The sequence below is a fragment of the Condylura cristata genome, unplaced genomic scaffold (genome assembly GCF_000260355.1).
Source record: "Condylura cristata isolate star-nosed mole 26May11 unplaced genomic scaffold, ConCri1.0 scaffold00017, whole genome shotgun sequence".
In the NCBI taxonomy this organism is placed as follows: Eukaryota; Metazoa; Chordata; class Mammalia; order Eulipotyphla; family Talpidae; genus Condylura; species Condylura cristata.
Window position 1 is genome coordinate 5,262,025 of NW_004567118.1, and position 13,529 is coordinate 5,275,553.

The 13,529-nt window shown below is 54.0% G+C and overlaps 1 protein-coding gene across 1 annotated transcript in view; it reads left to right on the forward strand.

Annotated features, from left to right (window-relative positions):
• Window positions 1-13,529, forward strand: part of PLXDC1 (plexin domain containing 1) — a 53,792-nt gene that overhangs the window by 6,560 nt on the left and 33,703 nt on the right. Inside the window, exon 5 of the mRNA XM_012726047.1 lies at window positions 4,410-4,588. Within this exon, the coding sequence (XP_012581501.1) occupies window positions 4,410-4,588 (179 nt within the window). The remainder of the gene's footprint in view (window positions 1-4,409; window positions 4,589-13,529) is intronic.

Sequence of the window (13,529 nt, forward strand, 5' to 3'; positions counted from 1 at the left end):
TACAGGGTTTACCATCCCCATTTTACAGATGAGGAGACTGAGGTACAGGGTTTACCATCCCCATTTTACAGATGAGGAGACTGAGGTTTAGGGGATCATGCAATTTACCAGCTGTGCACTCAGCCAGTGGCTGAATCTTGCGTGGGACTGCTTTCAAACGTGGGCGCTTTTATCGCTGAGATATTACTGTAGGGGCTTCCAGGGGGCTATGCCCAAAGGGGTCTTCCTCCCTTCTCCCCTTCTCTTCCTCTCTCTGCCTTCCGTCCATCATCCTTGTCTGCTTACTGAATATGTGCTCTGTGTCATTCACCTGGAGCCTGTAGGTGCGCTGGTATCAGTAATACCTGGGGAAGAGGGCTGAGAGGTCAGGCGAGGCTCTGGGAACAAGTGACATCTCGTGAGACTTGAAGGATGAGCAAGAACTCATCAGAAGCAAGGTTTATTTGTGGAGCAGAGTGGTCCTGGCTGAGAAAACTGCACGTGTGAAGCCCTGTGGCCAGAGAGGGCAGGGCTGGGTCCTGGAGAGGGCCTAAGGGCCACAGGGGGCTGGAGGGGCAGGCCAGGATCTGGTCATGAAGGGCGCAGGGCTGCGTGACTGGCAGCACAGGAGAGCCAGAATCAAGTCCATCCTCCAGCCTCTAGATGCCCTAGGCAAGGGGGTGGGGGGCCAGCCTGAGGGTGGAGGCTGGAGTGGCTTCCAGGAAACAGGAGTGGTGGCCAGAACTGAGTGGTGACCATGGGGCTGGAGTGACACATTTGGAGGATGGATGGGGTGAGAGTAGCTTGACTCGGGCACTGGAGCATGGCAAGACCTGGCCTCCTGAGGCCTGCCCAATGCCCGCTGCCCCAGGGCAGTGGCACGTGTGGAGGCTGGACCACTGCCCTGGGCAGCCGCTGTCTGGCAGGGCTTGTGGCCCCCCGGGGCAGTTCCCAAATTCAGGCTCAGTAGCATCAGTGCAGGCCCCTCAGGAGCCCCCATCCGCCAGCCCCACCTGGGGGTGGGGGGGACCCCTGCTCCTTAGGAAGCATCCTGGAGGCCCAGGTCACCTCTCCTTAGTTGTGTGATCTGAGCGCGCCCTGGGCCAGTTGGCCTGAGGATGAGTCCTGCCCTGGACTCATCGTGTGCCCTTGGGGGAGTCCTTAACTTCTTTGTGCCTAGATTTTCCAGTATGTAAGGTCAATGTGAAACCAGTATGCTCTCTTGGGTTACTGTACGCGATCACTGGGGTTGATGCCCTGCGCGCTCACATCGGGCAGGCAGGGAGTAAGCATTCTCTGAGTGTCAGCTGTCATTGGTACTGTCACTGTAGCTTTGTGATATTCCACCAGGCCATATGCTGCCTGGGCCACGGTGGATGAGTGGATGACGACAGGAACAGCCCGTGCCCTAGAAGCTTCTTGCCATCCCTTGCAGGCTGGTGCACTCACAGGCAGAGACAGAGAGGGCTCTGGAAAGATGGAGTCTGCAGCGCCAGTGGAGCGTCAGGAGGGCATGGCCAAGGGCTGTGCGTGTGCGACTCACGTGTGAGCGCACAGGCGGGAGGACCGAGGCCTGCAGGCGGGTCCGAGCGTGCAAGGGCCGGCTGAGGGGCCTAGCCAGCTTGGTGGGCGAGAGGGGCAGGGAGTCAGATGTGGTGTAGGTTGAAGGGGGACGATTCAGGGCTAGGCAGTGCTCGCCAAAGACCTGCCTCTCATTCTCTTGCTCTGATCACTTTTATGGGCTGTTTGCCTCTGACCCTGGCCCCTATTTACAGCTTCTCACTTATGTCTCCCCTGGATGCTCATGGCAGCTCGTGCCGGGTGCTTGTCACCCCCACTTCAGTGATGAGCAAGCGGCTTTAGAGGAAAACTTAGAGTGTCTCCTCCTTGCCCCAGTTGTGGCTGGGTCTGCTCTCCCTGCTCTCTCCTCTGGCCTGGGGCCTCCACCATCCGGGTACCCTCCTGACTCAGTTGCGGGGTTGTGGTGTCTACAGAGCCTCAGAAGCCCTTTCCAGGCTCCGCCATTTGCTGTGCAAACACTCCTTCCCTGTTCTGGCTGCTGCCCACGCTGAGGGCTGCTTGCAGGAGGACCCGTGGAGCCAGGGAGGCCAGCCTGGCACACACAGTTGTCTCTGGAGGCAGCTGCGGGCCCCACCCAGAGGGGCAGGACAGCCCTGGCTTGGGGTCTGGGCCATGGGCAGTCTGGCTTTCCAGCCTGGGCTCTGGTCCATTTGTGGGCAGCCAGCGGGCATCTTGGGGACGGGGTCTGGGAACCACCCCTCTCCCCACCTCCAGAGCATCTGTTTGCTATTAGAGGCAAAGAAGTGAGAGGGGGCCGGCAAGGGTCCAGCGGGTGCCAGCAGCCAAGAATGACTTAATTGGATAAAATGTCTAATGACAAACTGGGGCCCCACAGCAGAGTCCTGGCCCCAGCCCCGGTCCAGGCCTGGCCAAGCCTTGTCTCAGCCTCTGTCCTTGCCAGCTCCCAAAGTATCCTCCAGTATTGTGTTCTCAGTTGTGCAATGATTGAGCACCTACTGTTTGTACTCCTGAGGATACATAACTGCAGTGGGGGTGGGGAGAGTCCTGGGGACTCTCACCAGGGAGAAGGGTCCTCAGTTACCCACGGATGCTCAGGAAAGATGACTACATTCAGCAGCGTGGGGGCCCATGGGGGCAGGTAGAGGAGAGAGAGCCTTGGACACAGGATGGGCCTGAAATTGGAGCCCACAGCGAAGATCAGACCCACCTGCCCGGTGGTCTGTGTCCCTCATACACGCCGTGGTTGGTGTGAGCATTGAAGTGACAACGTATGACACCTCTTTGGAGCAGAAATCTTCCTGAAACGGAAAAGCATGGTTTTGCATCATGAATGTGTTAGAATGAATTTAGCATTCTGGGGAACTGGGGAGATAGATGGGGGAGCCCAGCCATGGCTGCTGAGTGGCCTTCGAGTGGCCACTTAGCAGACCTGAGCCCGGGGACGCCTGCAGGGACAGTCTTCTGCAAGCCACGCAGCGCTCAGGAGGCCCCTCACTGGCTCTCCCCTGGCTGTCTCTGAGCAGTGGCGGTGGCTTTTGAGGTGACCTGTTTGCCATCCTTGGTGTTGTGTGAGCTTCATTTCACAGGGAAAATGACTTGTAAAGACAGGAAAGGGCGAAAGAGGGGCTCCCACGATGGCAGCATCTGAGATAGTCACAGACCCTGACCAAAGCGGGGATGGGGATGGGGGGATGCTACTGGCACCCAGTGGGCAGAAACCAGGGATGCTGCCGAGAAATCCTGCAGTGGCAAAGTCAGTCAGAATGATAAAAGCTGATACAGGACATTTACAGCGCAGACAGTTCCATAATGTAAAATACTTTCAAAAGCTAGTGGGCATTAATAAACATCCAGAGGACTTTGAGGTTAAGAGAGGGGGGAGGGGAGATGCAGAGGACATAGGGATGGTGGAACTTGGGGGACGGGCAGGCCCTGCAAAAAACAGGCACAGTGGGTATAAAATGAAATAAAAAATCTTGCAATGCACATAACAATCCCCCATCACAAAGAACTATCCCGTCCATGATATGGATGGTACCGTGGCCAAGAAGTCCTCTGCTCTCGGGCCTGAGTCCCCTGGAGGGTGAGGTTCTGGGCCCTTTCTGGAACAGTTTTGGAAAGTTCCAGACCAGTGATTCTCACCCCTGCCTGAAGGGTTAAGTTCAGGCAGGGCTTCCTCCCAAAAGCTCACCGGGGGATCACTTAAGAATCCTAATGCCAGGCCTCTCTGGTGGCTACAGGGGTGAAATCTTCAGCACTACCAGGCTATCCAGCAGAGTTGCATCCCAGCCAGAGAGTGACCCCCATGGAGTAGCAGACCTCTCCTGCTTCCCCCGCTGCCCCCCTCAGCAGTGTGTTTCTGCTTGTTCTGCTCCCCACTCTGTTTCTGGTGAATCCTCTCACCCCCCACAACTCTGGCCTATACCCCAGTTCTTGTGTGCATAAAAAAAAAATAATAACTCATAACAGAAAAGAACCCTAATGCCCAGACCATACCATAGTCCCATTACAGGAGAATTTCCAGGGAATTCAAAAAAATTTAAAGCTCCTGCAGTGGTTCCAGTGTGCAGCTGAAGTTGAGACTATTCACCCCTTTGGGTGGCAGATCAGCCTGGGCTCCCTAACCCACTGCCACATGGTCTTCCTTAACCTGGATGAGCCGCTGATTCCTGTCTGTAAACTGAGCTCATGATCTCCACCACAGAGGGCTGGGCAAGGGCTGCAAACCTGTGTGAGCACAGTGCTTGGTGTGGAGCTCCGTCCGAGGCTCGCCACACACCTTGGGTGTCTCCAGCCAGGGGTCAGAGTCCCCAAAGTCAAGGTTGTTGAGGGGTTGGGTATCCTCCTTTACCTGAACCAGGACTCAGCTTCTTGTCCCCTTCTTCCAGGTGAGGATGCAGGCCGAGGCTCAGGATGGGGCAGCAAGGGGACCACGCAGACCTGGAACCGGAGAGCCCGCGAGAGCCCTGGGCAGGCGTCAGAGCCAGACAGGACACAGCTGAGCCAGGACCTGGGTGGGGACACCCTGGCCATTGACACACTGCCGGATAATGGGACCAAGGTGGTGGTAAGTGCCAGAGGAAGGTGGAGGGGGTGGGAAGTAGTGGGGGGTAGGCTCCCAGTGATGCATAAATAACGTATTCTTTGGGGTGGGCCCTCGAGGTCAGCATGGAGAGAGAGGTCTCAGGGCAGGAGATGAAGGCAGGGCCCGGCCTGGACCATAAAATCTTAGCATCTCAGAGTTTCATAGGCTTCGCCCTCTCTTGTGAACCCAGAGCCTGTGACTCAGGCTTCCTAATGCTGAGCTCTGGCTCCAGCCAACTGGCACTGGCGGTGGCATTATCATTTACATCCCAGCTGTCAGCACTGCTCACCCCCCATTTGCCCAACCCCAGACCAAGGGTCTCCAGAGGACCCCAAAGGGTTAATGACTAGATAGGCTCAGTCTAAGGACAGGGCAGTCTGAAGGTGGCTGAGGAGAGAAGTAATTAGCATGAAGCTCCAGGTGAGAGCCTCATCTGCCTCTGCATTTGGGGGGCACAGGGACCCAGTGCCGTCCTGCAGTGTCTGCTCCTGCTCTGCTCAGCAAGGCCCCCCTCCCGCTTTCTGGGAGCTGATGGTGGCCTCTGGCTGCGGTGAATCTGCACGTGTGGTGTCAGGGGGAGTGTGTTTGCACGTGTGTCTGAAGGTTCTTGCGCACCATGTAGGGCCGTGCGAGCTGTTTGTGTCTGCGGTGGGTGTGAGTGCGTGTGCCGTGTGTAGGAGCCTGCGGCTGGAAGAGGGCACGTTCCCAGAGCACAGGGAAACCATCAAACGACAAGATGTGCTTCTCTGCATCTCTTGCTTTATTTAATATTTTGAAAACTTTTTTTTTTTTTAGCTCTTAGAATCATTGAGAACTATTTTTTTTTTAAAAAAGATTGATTGATTTATTCATACAGAACTGGGGCATAAGCCAGAGGTGCAGGGGCAGTGAGAGGCTTCACCAGAGGCAGAGCAGGGAGCAGAACAACAGATCCTGAAGTACACAGATGAGGGGAGCAGCGGGGAGACAGGAGAGGCCTGCCTCGCCATGTGGGGCCGGGGATTGAACTCACACTGAACTGGCTGCCGCCAGCGCGCAGTGTTGGCTGTTCCTACCCCTTTTGCCACCAGGGAGGGCCTGAGAACTGTTGTTTTTTTTTTTTTAAAGATTTATTTATTTATTCATACAGAACTGGGGTACAGGCCATAGATGTGGAGGGTGAGAGGATTCACTAGAGACAGAGCGGGGAGCAGAACAGGCAGATCGACGAAGTACACTGCTGAGGGGAGCAGCAGGCCGGTCAGGAGAGGTCTGCACGCCATGTGGTCACCTCCGGGGCAGGCGGGGATTGAACTCATGCGCAGAAGTGGCTTAAGCTTCTTAGTGCTGTGCTTTAACCCGCTGCGCCACCAGGGAGGGCCTAAGAACTGTTTTTTAATTCCAAGAAGTGCACAGTCCACAAGGTCAAAGAGCACTAAAATAAAAAAACAAAACATAGAGCTTCCCCACAGGTGCCACTCGGGACCCCTGGACTTACCTCCCTGCCCCTGAGTAATGTGCTGGTCCTGCTGCTTCTTGATTCGCCCCTGTAGCCCTCATCTGTTCCCTGCCTGTTGTTGCTTTTTCTCTGCTCCCCATGCCTCATGTTTCGCTCTCAGAATTTTTTGTTAAATCCTATGCACTATCTGCATTATGTCATTATAATCATGTTGGTACCAGTCACGCTAATTCCAGCCTGGGAATAATGTGAACTTTCTATGACATGAGGTGGTCAGTTCTTTATTATAAAATAGGCTTTGTATTAGCTGATTCGACCCAGTTAATGTAGTGTTCTGAGCACATTTTAGGCAGGAGAGGCTAAGGTAGCTGTCCCACGGGTTAAGTCTATTAAATGCCTTTTCGATGTACTGGTATTTTCCCTTGTGATAAGTTTATCGGGAGTTCTCTTGTCTCCTGACCCCTCCCTCAGAAACTTCTCTGTCTCCTGCTTCAGACTGGACTGGCTGCTCCCCTGCTTACCCCACACCTCCCTGGGAGCCCCCTTATCTGTCTACTGTGGTGGACACCAACTCTCTTGACCCTGATTATCTTTCCTGCCTCACTCCTTATTTATTTAGCTTCCAGAGAAAGGTTGCACAGGTGTGAAACTTTTGAAAATTTAAAAAAAGATTTATTTATTTATGCATAGAAGAGCTGGGGTGTGGGACAAAGGGGTGTGTGTGTGTGTGGGGGGTGCGGTAGGAAGATTCACCAGAGACAGAGTGGGGAGCAGAAAAGGCAGATCTACTAAAATACCTGCTGAGGGGAGCAGCGGGGAGACAGGAGAGGTCTGCTGCACCCTGTGAGTCAGCTCCCTGGCTGGGGATGGAACTCGCGCTGCAGTGGCCGTGGCTACTTCATAGTGCTGCGCTCCAACCCATTGTGCCACCAGGGAGGGCCCGGAATCCTTTCTTTCTTGAAGTGGGAGACTGTTTAGTGTGGGGACAGTTCACCCAGGAGTGGGCAGGGTGGCGGGAGACAGCCGGGATGATGAAGCACCTTGGCAACAGCGCGGCCCGGAGCAGCCTGCACCGGTGCTGGAGCCTTGCTGTCCAGCCAGGCGCTGTGCCTGCCTCTCGGAAGGGGCAGTGGGGCTGGGGGAGGGGCCGTGCCCCCGCAGCCTGGTCGGGAGGGAATGGCATAACAGGCGCTGCCAACTCTCGCTTTTCTGCTACTGATTTTATCTCGGGCTCCGATGTGGCTTGGCGTCACTACCGAGCCTGAATTTACAATGTTGGTATTTTGTTCATCATGCATCATTTGGCATTAATTCTGACTTAAAAATATATTGCATGAAAATGTTCTCTATCTGGACAACTGGTGTTGGATGAGGATCCTGCTCTGCCCAGTCTTCTCCATCCTGCAGAACCAGGGCGCTGTGGGCATGATGCCGGGGATGGTGGGGAGAACTTTCGACAGAGGGGAGTGTGAGGCTCACCCTGTTCTCGCCCCCAGCCTTGTCGGCCCTGGGCTTAAGTACTGAAACTTCCTCTGGTTCACACACCCTGGCCAGAGGGCCCCACCCCAGATCTTGCAGAAGAGAACCACAGACACTGGAACTTAAGGAAGCGCTTGACTGTGGGTTTCAGAAAGCACAGGAGGGACTGCTCAGACTCAGTATGGAGTCAACAGCCCCTGAGCTTAAAAAACACCAATTCTTGTCCCTCCCTGGTGGCGCAGCGGGTTAAAGCACTACACTGAGAAGCTGAAGCCACTTCCTCATGAGTTCGATCCCCGCCTGCCCCGGAGGTGACCACATGGTGTGGCAGACCTCTCCTGACCCGCCCACTGCTCCCCTCAGCAGTGTACTTCGTCGATCTGCCTGTTCTGCTCCCCACTCTGTATCTGGTGAATCCTCTCACCCTCCGCATCTATGGCCTGTACCCCAGTTCTATATGGATAAATAAATAAATCTTTAAAAAAAAAAAAAAAACACCAATTCTTGGACTCCGCCCTGGACGGGCCCAGAAACGCTAGAGAGGAGCCTGGGCATTTCTTTCATTTGAATTTTCCCCTGGAACTCTCCCGTGACACTGCAAACCCAGTGTGAAAATAGGTTCCTGGCCCTGTCAGCAGGAACAGAGACGGTCTCGGGCTCAGCTGGCTGTCGGGGTCACAAGGCTCCCACTGGTGTGGGTTTGTGGGCGGCCTGGGCAACCACACTTCAAGAGTCCACACGAAGGAGCCAGGCCACCCTGGTGGGGCCCCTGTGATTGCCCAGCAGACAGGAGGATCAGACTCCGCCGAAGCTGAGACTCCGCCGAAGCTGAAGGGAGAGTTCAGATTCCGGATGGAAACCCAAGACTTCTTGGGCAGGCTGAGTGGTGGCTGGCCCACGCCAGATGAAACTACTGGGACAAATATAAATCCTGGCATTTAGGTCTAAGTTAAGGTGGGAGAGACGTGGCTTAGCAGCAGCGCCCGAGGACCAGACTTGGGGCTGGGGATGAGTCAGGAGCAGGAGGTGGCTGCCAGAGACAGAGGGGGCGAGTCGGCTGCTTCATGGAAACCCGTTGAAGCCTGCAGAGACTCGGGGACCAGGGCTGGGGCTTGAGGGGTCCTGTTGGGGGGGAGCTCCTGGGCTTGACCACAGCTGGAAGGTTGGTGTCCCCTTTTAGCTGGCTGTCTGAAAATCAGAGGAGTCCAAAATGGTTGAAGGAGTTTGGGAGGTATTTGGCCTGACATAGAGAAGGCTCTAGATATGGCTGTTTTCTGAGAGTTGTGACTGGGCCCAAGGAATAGGCTGTTTTGCTCCTTTGTAATTATCACTTCCAACATCCCCGAGAGCTAGGGAAACCTGACCCACAGTGGTTTGGTGGCAGAAAGCCAGGTAAGAGACTAGTGGGGGAAAGGTCATTCCAGCAAGCTTGGTTTGGTCTCAGAAAGTTTGCTTGGGCCTCAACAGGAAACCCATACTACTCCTCGTCCGTATCACAGCGTGGTTTCTGCCAATAGGAACCAGGGTCGGGCCCCGCTGCTCTGGAGCCACGTGGAGGGGCTGAGTGCCAGGCTGGCGGGGTGCCATCCCTTTGCCTTGCCTCTTATCTTCCTCCTTTCCTTCTCAGCCCCCTTGTGGCTGTGGACTTTCCTTCTGGCCCAGGCCCCTGCCCAGCCCCGCAGATCTCCCCAGTCCTCTGCCGGCTTCCCCCTACTCTCTGGCCCTAGCCCCTTCTTCCCAACTCCTTCTGCCCAGCCCCAGGCTAACCACATCACCATAGTGCTCCTTCCAGCTCACACCCTTTGCTCTGGGGGCCTTGAAGCATCCAGCCTGTACCCCCAGGGCAAGCTGGCAGCTCCCACCCTCTGGCCAGAGCCATCTCCTGGGATTTGATTCTCACGCCCACTCTACACCACTTCCCAGTGGAAAGAGGATTCTTGCTTAGATTCAAGTTTTCCAGTGATTTTTCAACAAGACCAAACTGAGGTCCTGAGGACTCTTGTATTTTTGGGGGTGGGGTGGGAGGAAGGCGGCCATCGGAGGGAGTCATTGAGCTAAGTTAGAGACGGGATGTGCTGTGATTGAGTCTCGGAGAAGCTAGAAGGGGAGGCCATGGGTGTATTTGCTCTTCCGGTCAGGGGATTTCCAGATTTTGGTCCAAGGTTCTCTTAGTTCTCTGAGGCTCAGGTCTGGAGCCAGAGTTTGGGAGTACCCAAACTCGGGACATCTGGACTTCATCTCCCTCAAACTTCCTTCCACTCTCCTCCCTCCCTGATATAAAGTAAGTTTCCTGCAGAATAGAAGGCCCCCTCCTCCTTCCCAGGTCCTCCCTCTGGCCTGGCTTCTCTGCATTCATCTCTAGTCTGGCCTGATCCACCACCATGGCAGGGCCTACACATGCTGAGGGACCCCCACATTGGGGCAGGCACCCTGTTGTCCAGGACAGCTAGGTAGCCAGAGGGACAATGAGTGCCATCCCTGCCTGGGTTCTTCAACTTTCCAAAGGAGGCAGTTCCCCAAGAGAGACCTCCAGAAGGCCCGCCTCCCTAGAGGGAAGGCAAGGGGGAGTGGACAGACAGCCAAGTAGCACAGACACATGAAGAGCAAGCAAAGACAGTATACTCAGAGGAAGGACAGAGGGAAGGCTGGAAGACTTCTGGCGGTAGAGTGAGATGTGTGGGGTCATGTGGTGAGTCTATCTTTAGCTTTTTTTTTTTAAAAAAAGATTTTATTTATTTATGCATATAAGAGCTGGGGTACAGACCAGAGGTGCAGGAGCCATGAGAGGATTCACCAGAGACAGAGGGGGGGAGCAGAACAGGCAGATCTACTGAAACATACTGCTGAGGGGAGGAGTGGGCGGGTCAGGAGAGGTCTGCTGTGCCATGTCAGCTCCTTAGCTGGGGATCGAACTCATGCTGCAGTGGCTGCAGAGAGCTTCATAGTGCTGCACTTTAACCCATTGTGCCACCAGGGAGGGCCCTATCTTTAACGTTTTGAAGAAATGTCAAATTGTTTTCCACAATCACTGAACCACATCACATTCCCACCAACACGTTTGAGCGTTCCAATTTCTCTACATCCTTGCCAATACTTGTAACTTCCCCGTTCCTTTTCTTTTTCCCTTCCCAAATTATAACTCACTGTGGTTTTTGCTATGGGTGCCTAATGACTGATGGTGTTGAACATCTTTTCATTTGATTGTGGCCTTTTGTGTATCTTCTTTGAAGAAATCTATTTTTTTTAAGATTTATTTATTCATGCTTACAGAGCTGGGGTACAGGCCAGAGGTGTGGTGGGTGAGAGGATTCACCAGAGACAGAGTGGGGAGCAGAATAGGCAGACTGACAAAGTACACTGCTGAGGGGAGCAGTGGGCGGGTAAGGAGAGGTCTGCCGCCATGTGGGTCAGCTGCCTGGCTGTGGATCGAACTCGTGCTGCAGTGGCTTCAGAGAGCTTCATAATGCGGTGCTTTAATCCATTGTGCCACCAAGGAGAGCCTGGAGAAATCAGTTTTTAAGTCCATTGCTCACTTTTTAACTTGGTGGTCTTTTGTCTTGGGTAAGTTTCTTAGCCCCTTTAAACACACTTCTTCACTTTCAAATGAAGGAGCTGCCATCTGAGTGTTTTTGTGAAGGTTTTCCACCCTCATGCACACACAGCTGGCCAGTCAGGAAGGAGGGACACTGACTTAGGCTCTTGCTTAGGGCCTTCCCTCACCCAGTTCTCAGTTCTGATTTTAGCATGAATGTCTAGCATGCTGGACCAGGTAAACGGCCCCAGATCAGCCAGATGACTGGTCACCCAGCTAGAGTGCCAGGTACTCTTAGCTGGTTTGTATCCTGCCGTGTTATCACCCCAAACCTGTTTCCTCGCCTGTAAGGCAGGACTGAGAAGGTTGTAATAACTAGAGTTCTTGGTTGAGAATGTTAACCAGAAAGGCTTAGGGGGAAAAGGGTACTCCCATGCCCCCCAACACACCTCCCAGGTCTTACCCGGAAGCACAATAACAGGGTCACAGCAACGAACAATATTCCCTGGCCTTGATGCTTCAGAGGCTCCTCCTCACATCCTTGCTGCCCCTCATAGCCTGGCGCCCCACAAGCAGCCCTGGCAGCACCTGAAATCTGCAGTCTGCAAATTTCAGTCTGATTCCCAGGCCTTTCCTATGCACAGTAAAGTTTGAGAAGCACCTTGAAGCAGTGGGCCTAGTCCAGGAGATGGAAAATGTCCGTACGTTCATCACAGTAGAATTGAGGAGAGTGTAAAAATTGGAAGCTACCTAAATGCCCAGTAGTTGGGAATGAGTAAGGAAAATCATTGGATTCCTTGTGTAGACTGCCACGAAGTCGTTATAAATGATGGCGAAAAGACCAGGTGCAGGGCCCTCCCTGGTGACACAGTGGGTGAAAGCACACACGGTGAAGCTAGCCCAGCAGCGCTGCAAGGGTTCCATCCCCGGCCGGGAGGTGGCCCACGTGGCCAGCAGACCTCTCCCGACCCGCCCGCTGGCCGCCTCAGCAGTGTGCTTCCTCAGTCGGCCTGTTCTGCTTCCTGCTCTGTCTCTGGTGAATCCTCTCACCACCCACCCACCTCTGGCCTGTACCCCAGCTCTGTATGCATAAATAAATAAATCTTAAAAAAAAAAAAGACTAGGTTCAGTGTCAAAACTGCTTTAGATACCGTGAAAACGTGACAGAAGCTATAATGGAACGGGCTGATCCACCAGACGGTGGCCGCGTGAAATGACGAACATATGAAACGCCTAGAAGGGGCTTTGCCAGCTTGGGGCCAGATGAGGGAAGGGGAGGCCTGTTTTTGTTTTTTTCTTGTGGTATTAATTTTCTGCGGTTATTCAACATATACTTATGCTCTCAAAACCTCTAGTCGCCTGATAGTCCCCCAAGAGCCCACATGGTGAATCAGTGCCAGAACGAGATGATTTTTCCATTCCCATGAGGGGCTCAGGACATCAAGAGATGCTTTGTCCATTGGGCCAAACCACTCCCTTTCTCCAAGCCTGGTCCAGACGCTTGTTTATTTACTGAATTAGCTTAGTGCTTGATTGTGTCCTGGGCCTTGCAGTGAAACTAAGACGAAGACCACCCCCCTCCTCCACCCCCACCCATGCTGCCCCCAGCCAAGAGTGTGTTTCTGGGCACACCCCTGTTGTGGGCACCACAGGAAATGCTTCTCCCTTGAAACCAGTTCATTACTGGCTCTTTCAAACTTGATGTGGAATTAATTGAAAAAAGGCAAACAAGAACCCTTTGGGATCAGTAATGAATCAGGCCTGGGGGCTTGGGGAACCCCCACCTCCAGTGGCTCCTCTCGATCCTTGTCTCTACAAGGAAGGAATACAATATGGGGGCCAGAGTTAGGCAGCAGAGCAAGAGGAACTGACAGATGAGAGGAAAGGCAGGAAGAAGCTCTCTGAACCAGAAGGGTCCCTTGGGGGATCATCCAGGTCAAGCAGCAAGAGTATATATAGCTGTAGTGGCAAGAAGTGGTGGTGGTGGGGAACTGTTGGGCGTCTCTGTGTTGCATCTCTTTGGAGCCTGTGGGGTCTCCAGGATTACTGAGGTCCCCAAGTTCCCACCTTACCTGGCCTGTCTTCCCCAAACCAGCTTTGGTCTGTTGCCTTAGCACTGTGTTATTTTGCTGGTGTTCTGACTCCCATCACTTGAACCCAGTTTAGTTTGATAAATGGGCTTGAGTCACCTGGGCTTGCAGGGGGGCACCTTTCTGCTTCCCAGAGATCTTTCAAATTGACAAATTGGCTCGGGGCGCCCTATTCCTAACGACCTGTACCCATTTCCCAGCTTCCTCGTTCAGTCACGCACACGCCCATTTCCCAGGCCTTCTTAGTTCACCTACCTTGACACTGCTTTATCCCAGCCCCTCAGCACCGATGAAGGGCCCCTTTTCCTGGCCTGGTCCTCTCCTCATCCCTGGGAATGTGCTTTCTGCACTTCTGTGATAGCAAGTGTTCTGTGTGGGGTTATT